This window comes from Drosophila navojoa, chromosome X (genome assembly GCF_054131105.1).
Source record: "Drosophila navojoa isolate 15081-1374.11 chromosome X, UAZ_NAV_1.0, whole genome shotgun sequence".
Taxonomy (NCBI): Eukaryota; Metazoa; Arthropoda; class Insecta; order Diptera; family Drosophilidae; genus Drosophila; species Drosophila navojoa.
The window spans coordinates 15188839-15207556 of NC_142895.1; the positions used below are offsets into that span (position 1 = coordinate 15188839).

The window sequence follows — 18718 nt, forward strand, 5'->3', positions numbered from 1 at the left end:
TGTTTTTATTATTATTATTTTTTTTGCTTAAACCAAAAATTAACAAAAAAAAAAAAAATAATGCATTCACCAAAAGTTTCCTACAATAACTAAAATAATAATAATACCATCTCAGAAGCCAATTCAAACTGATTTGCTCTATTTGTTTTGCTTCTAGCTTAATGTACTTAATAGAAAAGTCGATCTATCACTAAATAGATATTAAATAAATTTTACAAATTCGAATATTAATCTCGGCTTCTTTAAGCGAATTTGATGTAAACTGATGAGAGCGTAAATTTTGGGACACTTGATATGATTAAACATCAGGAATATGGTATGAACGTCTAGTATAGAAGAGGTAAAGTCTTATAAGTTTAGCAAGTATTGATTATTTAGGTGAATAAGCTAATAAAATAATCTGTAAAATATTCCCCATTTGAAGTTCATCTGCATAGTTTATAACACTCTCTCTCTGATCTCTAGCGGTTCTCTGTTACCATCTCTCGCTATCTTCGTATCTTCCCGCAGCTGTAGCCTTTGCTCATCCGATCTGCAGCAACTCCATTTACTGCTCGCCATCTCATCTACAGCTCGTTTGCCTTTTGCTTGGTATCTGCATTATAATTTCTATAATGCTTAACTTGTGTTTTCGCTTTTCTCGATCTTTTCACAATAAGAATGGCAATAATTCCACTGAAAATGACTCAATTTTCCAATGGAAAGTGCCATCGACATCAACATGCCATTATCATTATCAAACAAATGCTGCAGCAGACATAGAAGAAGATGCTGTTGCTGCTGCTGCTGCTGCTGCTGTTGCTCCCCTTGCTCCCCCTTTTGCAGTTTGCCGGCTTGGCCAACAAATCTGTTAACAGTTGGCAATAATTGTGCAGCAGAAGAAAACATCGTGTCATAATTTCAGTGGCTGCTTTGTCCCTTTTCGGCAGGCAGCATAATGTTATAGACGCTATAGTGTGTAGATGCATGTACGTATGTATGCCAGCTATTTTTGGGCCCTTGCCTTTTATTGTTGCAGAGGCAGCAGCAGCAGCAGCGGCGGCGTTGTCATCGATCGCATTAATTTCGGTAAGTGCGTGCGCCGGAGCTGCCCAGGATGGCGGAGCCGGTCCGGGTCGGGGCATCGGGCCCCCGATGCCGAGGAGACAACTTTCAACACGCTGTGGCAAACCGATTTTTATGGCACGACATTTCCGAGCAACAGTTTCTTGAATTACTCGCTCAATTTCCGTTGAATCAACGAGCGACGCTCAAAGCAACTGATAGTTGCAACTGCAACTGCAACTGGCAACTTGCAACTGCTACATGCCACGTTAATTGATGGCCTGTTGCAATATTGTGTAATATTAATTAGCCCCCAGCGACAGCCATCAAAATATAATTTGTTCATACATACATATTCGCGCACAAGCATTTTGCACTCAATGCTTTCCTTTTATTTCATCATTTTCACGGCTCATAAACCCAACGACTACTTTGTTGCCAGCCAGTCAGCTTTGTTCCACTCCCATCTCCCATCTCCCTAGCCATCCTATCCTTTTTCATTTTTTTTATTACCGTCGAATTGTCGTCGTCGTCGTCGTCGTCTGTTGGCGGGCACGTGCGTCTGGCATGACTGTCTGACTGCCTGCTGTAGGGGCCACTCTCGTGTGGGCATGCTGCTGCACAGATTTGTTTGTGGGCGTGCCAGCAATATGTCAATATCCACTCGAGAGTCGCGCATGCGTGCGCCCCAAACGCCCGGAAAAGGTGGCCACAAAAAAAGAAGCAAAGGATTGCAGCACTTCACAACTGCTTCAGACTTGAACTAAGCAAAGGCATATGTAAATTTATATATAGTATATACATACACATACGTATATATGAGGAGACTAAAGCATACCCTGCACAATAGAGCAGTTAATCTAATTGGATGTTCGTTGACTGCAATCTGAACTCTGCCTAAAGATTTTGATTCAAGAAAAATTGATATTAAATTATGATTAAAGATTCATAATTGAATAGAGAATATCCTTATATTTTACAGTTACATTAATAACCTTTAAGGCCAATTCAGGTTTACATACAATTGTGGCTCAAACCTAACTATCTAGAAGTTTAGTATACAATTTAATAATCATAAAAAGCGAGAAGTTTTGGGCAGTTCTGACTGATTAATATATGAATGATATGCTCCAGTAAAATTGATGTTTTCTATAATTTCCATCCTCAGCTAGACCATTATAATATGTGTATAAGTATATGTATATCAAATCTTAAATATTCTCAGATGAAAATAAAGTTTCATGCAAAGTCTGAAAAAATCACCTTTCATTATAGGGCAAACTCTATCAAAAATTTATACATCTAAAATTTCCATCTAATAATTTTCCATTTCCAAAAAGTGTGTTTCAAGTTTTTTACAGAATAAACGTCAAGCTAACAACGTAAAAAAAAAAAAAACTAATATCATATACAACTTATTTTTAACCAGCATAACTAAAGCAAATGCTTTATATCAATAATTTAGTTAGTTTTAGTAAAATTATATTTTTGGTCAATGGGATAAAACTTTTCTAAGCCTTGAAAATCGTTGAGCCGATGTCTAGTATCGATCTTGGAATGTCAGCACTAGTATAGATTTTTTTTAATTTGAAAAATCCAGCACCTATACAACACAAGTAATTTCTAGATTTGTCATGCTCCCAGTGGGGCTACCATGAAAGATAGGCAATTCATAGACGAGCATATATGAACATGTGTCAAACAGCCGGACGAACAGCCAGACGGACAGCTAGACGGACAGCTAGACGGACAGCCAGACGGACGGACAGTACGATGAACATTGTATTCACTTCGTGTAGGAGTATATTAAGACTAGGAGTAAATATCAGAGATATAAGAACCAATATATGCATATATATTTATAAGATTATCGACAATCTAAGGAGGCTGGAGAGTTCAGTCAGACATTCAAGGGGAGAACCCAATGAGTAGAACTGATTTGGGATCGGTTTGTATTCGGACTAGAGAGGGTTTACATCTATTGCTACTAAATTATATAAAATATATTATTTCATTGAACACAAAGTTCTTTATATTCACAAGAACCCAACACAGCATACCCAATCACTAAAGCTCTAGTGTGGGAGAGCTTAACTTATATATAAGTTCCAGCCAAAATCAAGTCAACTCCAACTCTCGTAAACCGAACCATAAACAACTTGCAGTAAGATTAGCTATATGTCAGAGTCAAGTCGGTACGAAGTCGAGTCTCTGCACATCTGCTACAGGGTATTTGGGATCGCAGAGAGAGGAAGAGACGTGCACTGGATGTAGAATACCAAACAGACGCGAGGCACGCATAAACAAAGGTTCAAGTGTCAATGGCAAAGCGGGAAAATGAATTAAAGCAAAATATAAACACGGTTTCACTTTCAAAGCGATTAGCTATGGACGCGCCTTGAGTTTAGTGCGGAAAACGTAGCAACAGCAACAACAACTAAAGCAGCAAACAACAACAGCAACGGCAGAGTGAAATTGATAAGAATAACAGACGCTGGCAACAGGCAAAGGCAACAACAATGACACAGTCGCAGTTGCAGTTGTAATTGTTGTTGTTGTTACTGTTGTTGTTGTTGTTACTGTTGTTGTTGTTGTTGTTGTTTTGCCACTTGAAATCCTTGAAGCCATTTGACACCAGCAGACGACGGGGACGAACGCAAATCTCGCTCGACCAGGCGACACACCGCACACCTACAACAGTGACACACACACACACACACACGCACATAGCTGTGCGACCTACCGCAGTGCATGTCAGCCATAAATATTCAAATATTGAATGCCGATAGTCATTTTACAGTGGCATCCCGAAATCAACTTTCAAAGGGTCGCACGATCTAATGGCCAGAGACTAGCTCAAGTGCCTGGCGTCTGTCCACTCCATTATCACCATTATCACCATTATCACCATCATCATCATCATCATCATCTTCTTGCAGTTGGCCTTGCAATCCTAGGCCAATATATGTTTATAGATACGAGCTAAACGCTTACTTCACGTCATTCATCGATAAGGCTTATCAGGCCTTGCCAGCTATAGCCAGCTACAGCATAAAGCTAAGACACCCATATACACTATATACCATACCATGTATTCTAGGTCTTATCTTTGCTGATATCTATATACTCTCTTATTCAGTTCACACTTCTCTGTTGCGTCACATTTGCTAATGCACGCAATGAATCACATTCCATGGACTTAACTACTCATCGGGTGATGCGTATATGGGCAGGTGCTAGTTACAGAGAACTCCACTCATACATACTATTTGATTTACAAGAGGAAGTCAATAAAACGAATCGAAATTCTAGAAAGACAGACAGAAATTCCAAGTGCAGAGCTGCCAATTTCATGACTTATCTTAGATTTGAATCAGTCCATAGCATTGACTAAATGTTTACCGTCTAAGAGAATGATTAGTTAATAAATAATTCTTCATTTTAAATTAATTCTAATTTTTCATAAATAAATAACTATTGATAAAACTATCCGTAATTTTGTATTGCTCTATTTATGTATATGTATGTATGTCTATCTATTCAACTTACACTTACATACATCTTTTATCTTTTATATTATAATCTTTTTAATCTTTTATATTATAATCTTTTATATTATAATCTATTATATCATATTCTATCTATTATATACGTGTTTATCTATTCAGTTTTTTTGGTTCAAATATTTCGAATAATAATTTTCAACTTTATTTTTGCTATGGGTAAACTATATATCACTTGGTCACATATTCTACCCATAATTGATAAAGAAACAATTTTTACTTTCCAATATGGATATCATCATATTACCGTATTTTTGATAATCCCAAGTGCATTTACGGTGAATCATTGACATTTAAATGACATTTAAAGCAAAAGACTAGGGATAGAGAGTATTACATAGGACAACACATGCAAAGGCGCTCTTCCATTGTAGTTGCAGTTGTGGTCTACGTAATACCCTCAGCTTCTCCACTGCCTGGCTGCCTCCCGCCTTCAGTGACACATCTGCTTTAATCAGTTGCTTCTTCTTGGTGTTCTTGTTGTTGTTGTTGTTGTTGCTGTTGCCTTTTGGTGTTATTGTTTTTGTTTTTTTGAATTTTTATGCAAGTGTTGAGAAATTAATGTGCTCCCAGCTCGAGATCGTGTCTCAACTGAATGCCCAAATGCATGCCAATTTGATTTTATTTATGGAGCCAACAACAACAACAACAGCAACAACATCGAATGGCGGTATTAAATTTTAGACGCTGCGAAAAACTTGGATAAACGGACCCCGTGCGAGCATGACGTATGTGTGACAGCTCTTTGATGATCATCATCCATTAGAAATTGCCCGGAACATTGGGCCGGGGCGACACGGCCAAAGTTCAATAGTGCTATATAATCAATCTCTTGATACCAGGCTGCTGCCCCATAGCAATACGTCACTTTTTAGCTATTTATAAGTATAGTATAGTATAGTATGTATATATTTTGTATTGAATATTTGGTGCTGTTTTTTTTTTATGGATTTCTATTGTGACTAATGAATGTCGCGTTTTGACGTCTTGTCACTTGGTTGTTTTTTTTTTTTTCTTTTTTTTTTGTGTTTGCTTCCTGACAACGTGTGAAATCGCATAGATGAACGAGACGTAGCTCCAATACTAGGTGTATAGGTAGTATAGATCTACATATCTACATGTAAGTGCATGTGTATTTGTAGTCTGACATGGAAACGTCATAAAGTGTACCGTTACTAATGATAACGGCAACACATGGCACATGGTTTAACGCACCGAGCGGTCCCACGCCTTAATATATGTATATGTATAATATGGTATATGTATAATATATGTATAATGGTATATATTTTGTAAAATCATATAGCTCGAGCACTCATATATAGCTTACTACCTATAGATATACGTTCCTGCGTTCGATAATCGAGCACTGATTAGATTAGTTCGTATGACTGTACCATATACTTAAGTATGTATGTATATGTATGTACATATATACACATATTTTATTTACAGGCGTGGCTGCGATTGGCATGTTCAATATTTTTTAGTAATATTCTTGGCAAAGCTATTAATCATTCTCAGATAATATTACGAGTAGGGAATCTACATATGTACATATATTGCGGATGAGCTTATTTTCTTGCTTTACTACACGTGATGTGTGTTATCTCAAAAAATGAAAAATCTGTATATAATCGAGATTATACTAGGTATATGTATGTATGTATGTCTGTTACATGAACAGACAACAAAAAAAATAAATCAATTATGAAACAAAAATGAAACAATTTGTAAGTCTGGAACTATTTCCTGCATTTGCTATATTATACATCTATATACTTAACGCTCATCTATCATAATTGATATATATATATACATATATATTTGTTACTAACATTTAGTTTAATATAGGAGATGAGTAAAGCGAAGAAGCTTAAGTCAAATTCGCAATTTAAACTTTCCAGTCAAACTCTAACGAAACGCTTTGTGCCTACGAAAATTCTCTGAAAATAAATATTTAAAGCATTGATTACCTTGATAAAGAAAAATATGCAGGTGCTCAGCTTAGACAAATTCCATGACAGAATATTGACTTTTATTTGTCAACGTTTGCAGCTTATCAAATTGGTTTCCATGCAGGCCAAACCAAACAACCGCAAGTCCAAGGCAAGGCCTGATGAGTAAGGTGTGTCTGTGTGGAAGTGTGTACACGCTCTTTCGTTGGTTAACTGTAATTAAGGCAATGGCACTGTTTGTTTACACACAGCGAGCGAAAGAGCCGGCGGACCATGAGTGTGGGAGTGAGAGAGCGCGAGAGCGCGAGAGATGCCCAGAGAGCGAACAACGTAAACAATGGCGGCCATTTTGTTGGCTCGCTCATTTCAGCGTTAGCTAAGAAAATATCCATTTTTGCTTTCTTGTTAATTTAGATTTGGCTTTTTTATTGTTGTTGAAACTGTTTGCAGCATTTAAATGTTTATATATGTACAAAGAACAATAAGGAAATGAGAGTGAAAGGGGCAGAGATACAGTGAGAGAGTGAGAGTGAGAGAGATAGAGATACGAATTAAATAGAACACTTAGCAAACTTACACAATATTACAGTTTAATAACAATTCAAAGGCAATGCGAGCGCATTTGGTATGAAAGACTTGTAAAAAAAAAAAAAAAAAAAAAAAAAAAACTGTTGTTACATACTAGAATTTGTTTACAATTACGATACATTTTTGGCATACTTTTGAACTAGACACAAAACTGTCGCTTAATACTAGAAAAAAAAAAATATATATATATATATAATGTGAGACAATTATATTTAATAATAATTATTAGAGTTGAGCTTGAGTTTTGGATTAGTTGAAAATACTTGTAATACTTGAGTGCAGGCCCCAGACTGACTATATATAGAATAATACTTGGCATAGCTTGACCCTCTCCCGGCGCTTGTCAGCGCGGCCCCAAGTCGATGTAGCTGTTGGGCCGCATCATTTGATGGGCGGCCGCGGCGCTGCCATAGAAGCTCTGATAGCTGCTCATACCGTACGCTGCGGCTGCCGCCTGTCGCATGTGACCCGGCGAGACCTTGAGCTTGTCGTAGGGACTGCCGTATCCATGGCTGTGATAGTGCGCCGCATTGTGATGATAAATGGCACCAAAGTTGCTCTGCTCTCCCGCATACGGCTGCCCGATGCTGGAGTAGATGTTGGCCGCTGCCATCACCTGAGTGGCTGCAGCAGCGGCAGCCGCCGCGCCCGGCGCTGGCGGGGATGCGGAGCTGGCCGACAGCGGCGTCAATGGCGTTGCCGCATGCTGATGCTGATGATGCTGATAGGGATGATGATAGTTGCCGCCATAGCTGCTGGACATTTGATGAAGGCTTTGCTGTTGTTGCTGGTGCTGGTGCTGCTGCTGCTGCTGCTGTTGCTGCTGCTGCTGTAGCTGTTGATGTTGCTGCTGATGCTGTGGGTGTTGCTGCGCTGGCTGCAATTGTTGCTGAAGCAAATGCTGCTGTTGCTGCTGCTGTTGTTGTTGTTGCTGCTGCAGCGGTGTTGCCTCCAACTGAAAGGCCAACAGATCGGGCGAATTGCCTGAGGTTGAGCTGCTCGAGGGCGTGGCTGGCAGCTGCATGCCCAACTGAGTTGTTGTTGCTGCTGCGGCTGCGGCGGCTGCTGCTGCCGATGCTGCTGCCGCCGCTGCTGCTGCTGCTGCCGTTTGCTGCTCCACAAGCTCCGTGCAGGACAAGCTGAAGCTGTTTGGCGGCGTTCGGTCCTTGGCCTTTAAATGCTGATGCTGCTGCTGCTGCTGCTGCAGCTGATGCTGTTGCTGTTGCTGATGTTGCTGCTGCTGCTGCTGCTGCTGCTGCTTCATGCGGGCTTGACTCTCATGGCTCATGCTGGACATGCCCAGGCTGCCGCTGGTGCTGCAATTAAAATTTCAAATTCAAAATTTCACATTTTTGATAAACATTCAGAAACGCTTCAACTTTTTTTTTTTTTTTTGTTTACAATCGACCCTCGGCCGAAATATGAAAAAAGGCGAGAGACAAAAAAAAAAATTGTTTATGGCTGGCTGGCTGGCATGTCTGTCAGCTGGCCCATCATAGCTAGCCGGAGATGCTTATGCTCCACATTCTAAGTTGAAGTTCTCGCACCCATTTTGAGTTATTGTTTCATATGTGTGTTTTATTTTTGTAGATGCGACGCGTCGGCAATTCCCGGAATGACTTGAACCAGCGGCAAAGGCAACGGCAACGGCAACGGCAGCCAGTCGACGGACTGTCTGGCGGACCGCTTGGATTTGAATTGTGTTCGACAATAAATTTGGGCATTGTCTCTAAGTGGGTCGATTTCATAACAAATTATATTACAAACATCTATTAAGGTTTCCATTTGATAAATAAAACAACTAAGAGTGTTACGGTTGAGGCTGCTCGACTGGAAGATCCCCTGAACCCTGCAAAAGAGCTGATGTATCACAATATGTTTCCTTCATGCATATGTAAATAGTCTCTAGCTCATGTGGACGGACGGACAAACGATTAAGATCAGCTCTACATCCTAATCAAGCGTATATTTACTTTAGTATACATATATGTATGTTTGTATCTCTTACATAACCTCAATACCTTTAGAGGGTATGCATGCGTCGTCTCGCTTCAATCTGCCGTTTCTTTGATATTTTTGTAATTTGTATAAATAGTTTTTAAGGCTTTAGTTCTTGTCATATTTTGCTGAGGCTTAAACAAGATTTGTTGGTTTGCCTGAATCATTTATACTTTACATACTATATTATATATTTTCTAGTTAAGCTCTAGCGGACTTATAGACTAGGTAGTTGCTTAGAGAAATACCATATTGGCCTACTTACACATCGTTGGTGCCATCATCTCGAAATCCTTTGGCGAACGGGTTGCTCGATATTTTCAGTTGTGTCACCTGCATGCATAAGAATATACATATATATATATTTTTTAATTTATAAATACAAAATAATATATATATAGAAATTGTTATAAATTCTGGGGAAATTGTTTTGGCCCCAATTGTGTTAATAATATTCATTGTGCTGTTGCTTTTATTACAATATAAATGCAACAAATTAGAAAATGTTTACAAAGCATTCAAGCCAACAAACAGCAAACTACATAAGCAACAACAACAACAACAACACACACACAAAATTTATTTGCAATAAATTGTGGAACGAAAAGTGTTAACACCCACGTCGAGCGCATAAATAATTTAAATACTTTCGTTCAAATGGCGCTAAAAATAAAATACCACAAATATTTTTTAATACATATATACACACACACATACATATACACATATTTACATATATGTATTTTTTCCTTATTTTAATTCTTGGAGAATTATGAATATAAATATGATTTTCTTGTCTCTGTATAAATGGAGTTCTTTAACTATAGTAGGTAATGTAATAAAAAAGTCAATTTTTTTTTCTAAATTATTAACCAGAGCTAAAAATTTGTATTGAATGTTTTTTTTTTTTTTTTAAGTAAAAATTAAATGCAAAATTAGGCAAGCAAATGTTTAGATATTTTCACGTAATGTTAGAAATATATAATTAAAAAAATAAAATATCTTTCAAAAATTGTTTTAAATTTTTTTGAATAAATAAAAAATATTTTTTCTTAATTTTTAAATTTTGTTTTTTTTTTTTTTAAATACAAATATTTTTCTTTTAAATAAAAATATTTTTTTTAAATTCAAAATAAACCAAATGTCATACAATTTGGGTATGAATTCTATAAAAAAAAATATGTGCTCATATATGTATATATTTCATTAACAGTTTCTCATTATATAAAATGCTGATAATTATTACATTTCTCCAAATGTATATACCATAAAATTTTTCTTGAATATTAATATATAATTTATACAATTTAAATGGAATTTTTTTTATTGTTATACGATATACAAAAACCTTATTTATTATAAGCACGCGCTATAAATAATATCGTTTAGATATTAAGCAAAAAGCAATTTGTTAAGGTGCTCATTTATAGATAAATATATTTTGTTTATGTAGCTCTCCAAAATGTATTTATAGTGTATCTGGCGGTCGTTAATCATGCGAAATGCTAAATATTTGCGTTCAGTTAGAAACTAATTTTCAACTTTAATAAACATGACGAAGACAAGAAATTAAAAACATTCAACAATCGCTGGGCGTGGCTGGGGGAGACCCAAAAATCTTGTCGACCACAAAATGTTACAGAAATGTTAATTTGAGTAAAAACTGAAAAGCATTGGCGCTTGTCATTTACAAGTGGGTCCGACGACAAGTGGGTCAAGTGGGGCCCGCATCCCGCCTAAATGCCCGGTTCCCATGGCCCTACTCATGCCCCTACCGATGCCCATGGGTTTATACTCACGCGCTGGTTCTGATAGGCTGTTACGGCCGTAAAACTGGTCTCCGGGAATATGAATGTGCGAAAGTGACTCGAATGCTCATTCTCATCCAGCGAGGCATTCTTTGGCGGCAAATAGACCAAGTGGAAGCGCGGCTGGTAGCGATGCATCGAGTTCAATATGATCTGCGGAATGGAATGGTAATTGTGGACAGCGTGAGCGAGGGCTGAGAGAGCGCATGACATGTGTTCTACGAATGCCGAGTGCTATCGGATGGCGGCTGCCGGTTTTTTGTTTAGAGCTTTCCAAACACAACCACAACAACAAGCACGAATAATAATCATTTGTTGTTGTTGTTGTTGTCGTTTGGTGCGGTGGCAGCTACCAAATGTTTTATGCCTCGCATAAACAAAGCCAAGCATAAATTTATGACCCAATTAAATGCCCATACTCACATGCCCATTCTCATCCAGCTGATTGTTGGTCAGCTTCAGCTTGTCGAAGGACACAATTTGCTTCATCCAATTGGCGCCGGCCGCCGGTGAATCGGGATGGACATGTATTCGCGGCGGCGATATGGCATCCGCTTTGCCAGCGACCACCCAGCACGAGCTGCAGAAGACACAGATGGGGTTGTAGATGTGATTAGATGACCCGAGATTTACTGAGACCCGCTGCACTCGGTTTCGTATTATAATTACTTGTGGAACGCGTAGCGATAGCGCTTATCATCCATGGGCACAAAGTCCATCATGCAGATGTAGGTGGCGTGCGGATCGAGCCCACCGATTCGCACCTGAAATGTGGGAAACATGCGACGGCCCGTCTTTGTGATAATCATCTCGGTGCCCTGGGCATGAAACTGATCCCACAATGCCTTCGTTTCCAGCACTACAATCGCCTGCGCCAGCGATGGATGCACGGGCTCGGGCTCCTAAACAAAGTGAGGGAGGTTCGAAATCATGGATATTAGGTTCAAAATGAGAAACAGTAGGAATTATTATAAAGAAGATAGAAGACTATATAGAGAGAGATATTATATAGAGAGATATATATGTATAGAGAGATATATTATTTATCATATTCCCAGCAAGCTCTATTAGAAAACATAACAAATATATTTATATCCAGGAAGCAGAGTACTTATCATAAGAACTTATAAAAATGTTCTAGTCGGGAATGCCTGAATAAGAGATATTTGAAACCTATAATAAACTTTCGTCCAAGAGTCGAATCTACACAGTCAAACTCTTACCGACTTTATATTATGCTTGATAAGCCGACTATTATCATTGATATAATGGAAATGGAATAAGTTATCGAGAAAAACAAATGATAAGCTCGTACTTTATATTGAATAAAAGGTCATACATACACATATATCAAATAATAGGCATCTAAGTATGACTTAGAGGGATATACAAACATGTGGACAGAGCCACAGCAAGACCTACTCAGCTATCAAATTTTGCAGCTATTTTGTCATGCTGCAAGGCAACTGCATGTTAAATTTGACAAGACAGTTGCTGAATATTTTTTAGCTGTAGCTAAAACTAGTTGACGCCTATTAGTAAATATTATAATTTAATGGTGCCTTATTTGAAATGACAAACAGACAAGATTTCAACACATTGTTGAGCAAAAATATTCATGGCAATTGCAGCTGTCAACTAACATGGACTTTGACATGAGCATGTTACATTGGCAACTGTTTGAATGGCATTTAGTATCGATTGGGAATGGTGTAAGAGTGAAGTACTTACACCTTTATTGTTATTGTTTTTGCTGCTGTTGCTGTTGCTGCCGCTGCTGCTGCTGTTGTTTGACGTGTTGCTGCTGCTTGCTGTGTTGTTGTCTTTTTTGTGGCTGTTTTTATACTTTTTGTTGGCCGTCGATGTTGCTGCTGATGCTGCTGATGCCGTTGCTGCTGCTGCTGCACCAGTTGCCGTTTCATTGCTGCTGCTGTTGCTGCTGCAGTTGTTGTTGCTGTTGCCGTTGCTGCTGCTGCTGCCAGCAGCATAATCAGTTTGCTCCTGGCAATTGGCGGCGCCATTCGAGTGGCTGCTGCTGCTGCTGTTGCTGATGTTGCTGCTGCTGTTGGTGCTATTGCTGCCCGTGCTCTGCGCATCGATGTCCGCCAGCTTCGCATCGATCTGTTCCAGCGGCTTGTACGAGCTGCGATCCTTCCCAGCCGTCTGTATGCAGGCTGTCAATGAGGAAAAGCAAGTGAGTTTATAGAAATTGAATTGATGTTTAAATATAGAGATAATCCTAGCTGATATTTTTTTAGATATATGTATACGAACTTCATGTATTAAGTACTTGCTGTACTTATATAAACATATTTGGTTATACTGTTTTAATATGCAACATGAAGTAACTATACGAGCTCTATTCAAAAACTATCGCATAAAAACTATCGGACTACTTTGGCACACATATTCTCAGCTATGCCGAAAAGTTCAGCTATTACGAATGCTGAGTCCTCTTTGATTTTTTCCTATACCAAAAGCTGTCGAAATGAATCTGTATAATACATTTGACCAAAAACAAGTCAGTCTTAGTGAACCAGCTACCGTATAACCTAATCGGAGACATTTTCTTTTTTACCGAAAGACTAGGATAGTGCGTCTTTATTGTATAATCTAGAGTACCGAAAGACTAGAATAGTGCATCTTTAATATATAATCTAGAGTAGATAAAGACGATATGAACGGAGCAGCTGAAGATCACATAAAAGTCTTTGTTTTTAGATAAACATGCTTTAAAACTTAAACAAAATTTGTTAATAAGAAATTTACTTTATTTATATGAACATAAATGGCTTTAAATTTTGAACGGCTTTTTAAAGCTTATATCTATTTATTAACATAACATTTTTATATGATATATTATTGAATATTTGTGACTTAAATTAAACAAAAAATTTTGTTGTTAAATCTTTTTTTAGTTATTTAAAAATTACAATTTTAAATATATAAAAATGGAATATAATAATAAATATAATATACAACAAATATTATCTTTTAAGATTTTGAATATATTATGAATACTAAATAAAAGTACAAAAAACATTTTTTTTTGATGTTTTTTATTATTTTTTAAATCAAAATTCATAAATATTATTCCAAATTTAGAAATATTACAAATAAATAAAATATTATTATATATGTATATACGAATATATTTTGAGCAGCAAGATAAACAAACAAACAAATAAAAAAACTAAAACAAAATTAATAAATTAAAACAAAAATATATAGAATTTATATATAAATCATATCAAAGGCAATTTATGATATTCAAAGGTATTTTTGATCAGATTGCTGCAGGTGCGATGCGATGCAAAAACAAATGAGCGAAAACGTTGCGCACATAAATCAAATGAGATTTATATATATTTATTTGAGTGGAGACTGGAAATATAAGTCAACAGCTCTGGTATGGCCTAGCAAATATCATAATCAAATGCACATACATACATATAAAATATGATTTATATGATTTTAAAGTGCGACATCAAACAGCTCTGGCGCTGGCGCTGGAGAAGGTCGCGCAGGCGCAAGCTAAAGGAAGACTAGGGAGCACTGAGGATATATATCTATATATATGCATATATATTTATATATATCTACGTATATATGCACGACAAATTGGATCGGGCGAGTATAATGAACGGCAAGAATAGCGGCAATCCAATTATAAAAGTCGTCAGAGCCAGCGACTGTTGATTGAGTTGCCAGCTAAATTTAACGCAATGCGTCGGCCCTTAGCACAGAGAGAGAGAGAGAGAGAGCGAGTTGGCGAAGGGGGGGTGGTGGGTGTTGGCTTGTAGGACAAGGCAACAGGCGCCTCACAGTAAATTTTGCAATTAATTGCCGCATGTTGCAAGTGCAGCAAGTGCAATCAGCCAGAGCAGCCCAGCTCGTTGCAATGGAATTCCGTTGCCGTTGCTGCTGCTGTTGGAGTCGCCGCCAATGACCCATGACAGGTCGCCAACGGCGTCGCATGCTCCACAACATCAATTGTCGCTTAATGAGAGATTTTTTTGGTTTTTCTGCTGTTCCTTTCTCTCTCTTTCTCTCTCTCTCTCTCTGTTGGCTTCACGAATGAATTCTAAAATCAATTAGCGTTTGGCACAAATAATCGTTTTTCTGTCACGCCAACCCAAACATCAAAAAAGCAACAACAACAACAACAACAACAACGACAACAAACACTATATAAATAAAAACCAAAACAAAAGCAAATAGTGTCAATCGCAATTTTATTTTATTGCTTGCGACTCGAGGCATTTAAAGAAGTTTCACGCTAATTGCCCGCCTTTGTTTATACATATATGCGTGCAGTTATTCGGGCTCAAAGTACTTTCAGTAATTCTTTGGATAGAGAGCTGCTTGGGGTACAACTAGAGCTAGAGCTAGAACTTGATCGGTGACTTGGTGTTTGCTTAAAGAAAACTTTTGTTACTCTCTCTAAGTTAGTAAAGCCATAAAATAAAATTGCAGACATTTACCTAAGTTTTTTCAATGCAAAGCCTCAGCCACTATATGATTAAATATATTTTAATATCTTATAATCTTTTTTCTCTTTTCTTCATTATTTGCATATATTTTAATTAATAATAGACTTTAATAGACTCTACTTAAAAATGAATGGATAACAAGAGCTTGACTGTGCCTTTATACCTTTATATGAACTTTCTGATGACTTGAATAGGCTAAAGCCTCTGCCTTAATCAAATACAAATTGTTGAACAATTTTTTTACTATATATAAAATACTATATATAAATATAAAAAAAATATATAAATATATATGTATATAACTATATATAAATATAAAATACTATATATAAAATATATTATATATAATTACTGTTAATTATTTAGTTCCAGCTATATTTATACTAGTGTTGGCAGCTCAGAAATTAACTTGGATCTTAATTTGCTATAAAATATTAAAGTATAGTGAAAATTGACTAAGTTGCATATTTTTCTATTATTAAAAAATAAATTTAAAAAATTGTGATAAATAAAACAAAAAATAAAAACAAAAATTTTTGCCCTTATATTTTGTTTTACATTAAAAAATATAGTAAAAATAAAAATAAGAAAATAACACTCAAATTCGCAGTATTTAAAAATGGGGTTGCTTTACACTTTTTATTATTTTAATAAAACCAGAAAATAAATAAAACAAGTAATAAAAATATATATATATTTTTTAAAATTAAAAAACTAAAAATAAAATAAAAATGGAAATGTTTAAGGATAGACAATTCCCTTCAACTTTTTATTTGAAACTTTATATTTTCTTTTTATTTTTATTTTTATTTTTATTTTATTTTATTTTTATTTTTATTTTTTATCAAACATATATTGTCTTATAAATATATTAATTTATATCTCAAAAATGAAATAACGACTCCGTTCTTAACATACTCTTCAATTTAAATATGTCCAAGAAATGCCGAAATGAAACGTGCCTATAAGTTGAAATATTATATGATTCCAAGATTCTTTAAATGATATCCTATTTCCCTATGATGAATTGTTTACTATGTAGTTCTAGATATCTAGGTTATCCAAAATCTGCTTTATATTCGCAAATCAGTTTTCTATTTACTCAGTTTGGACTCACCTTCAATCTGTTTCATGGGACTCAGCCCGCCCGTTGTGTATGGCGAGGTCCAGTAGTCGTTCGCATAGAAGCCATAGTCCGCCAGATTGCTATTGAGGCCATTGTCCAGGAATCCAGGCATGCTGGCCACCATGGTGCTGGCACATTCCGTGGGGCCCATCATGTGTGTCATGTTGCCAATTTGCGTACGAATACTTTTGAAATGATATCTGCTCTCTCTCTCTTTCTCTGCTCTTTCTTGCTTTGTGAGTCTATTGTGTATATGCTATGTGTCCGCGTCCAATTAACCCATATAAATGATATTCGAAAAAATAAAATTCAAAATCCGAAATCCAAAATCGAATTGAGTAGAAAAAAAAGAATAGAATAATAAACACGAAAATTTTGAAAAACTAGTGAATAATTGATATTGTTTTGGCTTCAGGTCATTCAGTTCTTTGGTTTTGTTTTGATTTCAAAAGTTTTTCGCGCAGTTGTCAAATTTGATTATTACACCCGCACGCACACACACACACACACACACGTACACACGGACAGGCACACTCTCAGTGTGTTCGTGTATGTGTTGATAAAATGTAGGTAGCCGCCGTTCAAGTTGTCAGCGTGTCAATCAGAACAACAACAACTACAACAATAAGCACCACACGAACTCACAGAAAAAAAAAAAATAGAAACTGAAGAAAATATATAAAGAAACGAATTTGTGGGGAAAAATTGCAATCGCTTCAACACCTCGACGCAATTTTCAAATATTTTCACCGATTTTCCCAAGAATTTGTACGATTTCCCGTTCGAATCGGTTTTCTTTTTTTTTTTTTTTTTTTTGTTCTTTTTTTTTTAGAGTTTGACGTTTTATGGTCCGAACGCGTTGACTGCCAATTTCTCTAGCCGTCGATTATAGCGAACGATTGATTAATTGAATGAATGATATATGTGTGTATACCCCGCCGATCGTTTGATTCCTTTTCTTAGTCAGACTCCCTCGTCTCTTGCTGTTCTTTTGTGATTGTTGTTGTATTGTATTGCGAATTTAAAGCGCTGAAAGGTGTCTCAATTGCCACCTTCCGGCCAAGTGCGAACTGATTTGCTGTCGAACCGTTAACCGTTAACCGTGCGCCGTGAACCGTTGAACCGTTGAGCCGCAATGCCGCGCTGCCCGCTGTCTGCGCACACTTGACACACTCGAACTCAATGAAATGAATATTTCCCGTTGCTGCTGCACACGCGCTCGCATCCGTATTGTGAAGAGTTTGGCCGCGGAATGAGCCAGACGCATCGATTGCCCGTCCAATGGATGCTGGGATCGTTCAGGCTGACGGCGGCACCGCTCACCAATCGCTGTGCCACTCGAGATGCTCAATAGTCGGCATCAGCATCCAAATTTAGCATTGCCCATTTGTGTGTGTGTGTGTGTGTTAGTGGCTCTCAGCCCGTGTGTGTGTGAGTGCGCCCAAGTGTAGCTACGCAGCGATTGGCCAATGGCAGCAGAGCTTCGAGCTGATCGCAGACGAACGAGTTGGATAAACATTGACGAACGGTAGAGGCGCTACACATAGATAACTAATATCAATTGGACGACTATGAGAGACTCTTTGTGGAATACTTTATATGATAAACGGTAGGGGCGCTACACATAGAGAACTTTTGTTAAATGGACGACTATGAGAGACTCTTTTGGAATGCTCTATATGATAAACGGTAGAGGCGCTATAATAAAGAACTAATATCTAATCGACGACTATGAGGTACTCTTTGTGGAATACTTTATATGATAAACGGTAGAGGCGCTACACATAGAGAACTTTTGTTAAATGGACGACTATGAGGTACTCTTTTGGAATACTCTATATGATAAACGGTAGAGGCGCTATAATAAAGAACTAATATCTAATCGACGACTATGAGGTACTCTTTGTGGAATACTCTTATGATAAACGGTAGAGGCGCTACACATAGAGAACTATTGTTAAATTAACGACTATGAGAGATTCTTTGTGAAATACTCTTATGATAAACGGTAGAGGCGCTACACATAGAGAACTATTGTTAAATTAACGACTATGAGAGATTCTTTGTGAAATACTCTATATGATAAACGGTAGAGGCGCTACACATAGAGAACTCATGTTAAATGGACGACTATGAGAGA

The 18718-nt window shown here is 37.1% G+C and overlaps 1 protein-coding gene across 3 annotated transcripts; it reads right to left on the bottom strand.

Moving 5' to 3' along the window:
* Positions 1–6909: 6909 nt before the first annotated feature.
* org-1 (T-box transcription factor 1) lies at positions 6910–17887 on the bottom strand. 3 transcript variants are annotated; one of them, XM_089263577.1, is made up of 8 exons: positions 17666–17885; positions 16570–16834; positions 12691–13133; positions 11629–11861; positions 11383–11539; positions 10951–11112; positions 9417–9484; positions 6910–8469 (listed from the first exon to the last, which is right to left on the bottom strand). In XM_089263577.1, exons 2-8 carry the CDS (start codon positions 16739–16741, stop codon positions 7497–7499), a joined length of 2208 nt encoding a protein of 735 aa, XP_089119703.1. In that variant the 5' UTR covers positions 16742–16834; positions 17666–17885; the 3' UTR covers positions 6910–7496. The 3 variants fall into 3 exon arrangements, with proteins under 3 accessions (XP_089119703.1, XP_089119702.1, XP_089119704.1); XM_089263576.1 differs by having other exon boundaries at positions 17513–17885; XM_089263578.1 differs by having other exon boundaries at positions 11629–11858; positions 16570–17887.
* Between the last annotated feature and the right edge of the window lie 831 nt (positions 17888–18718).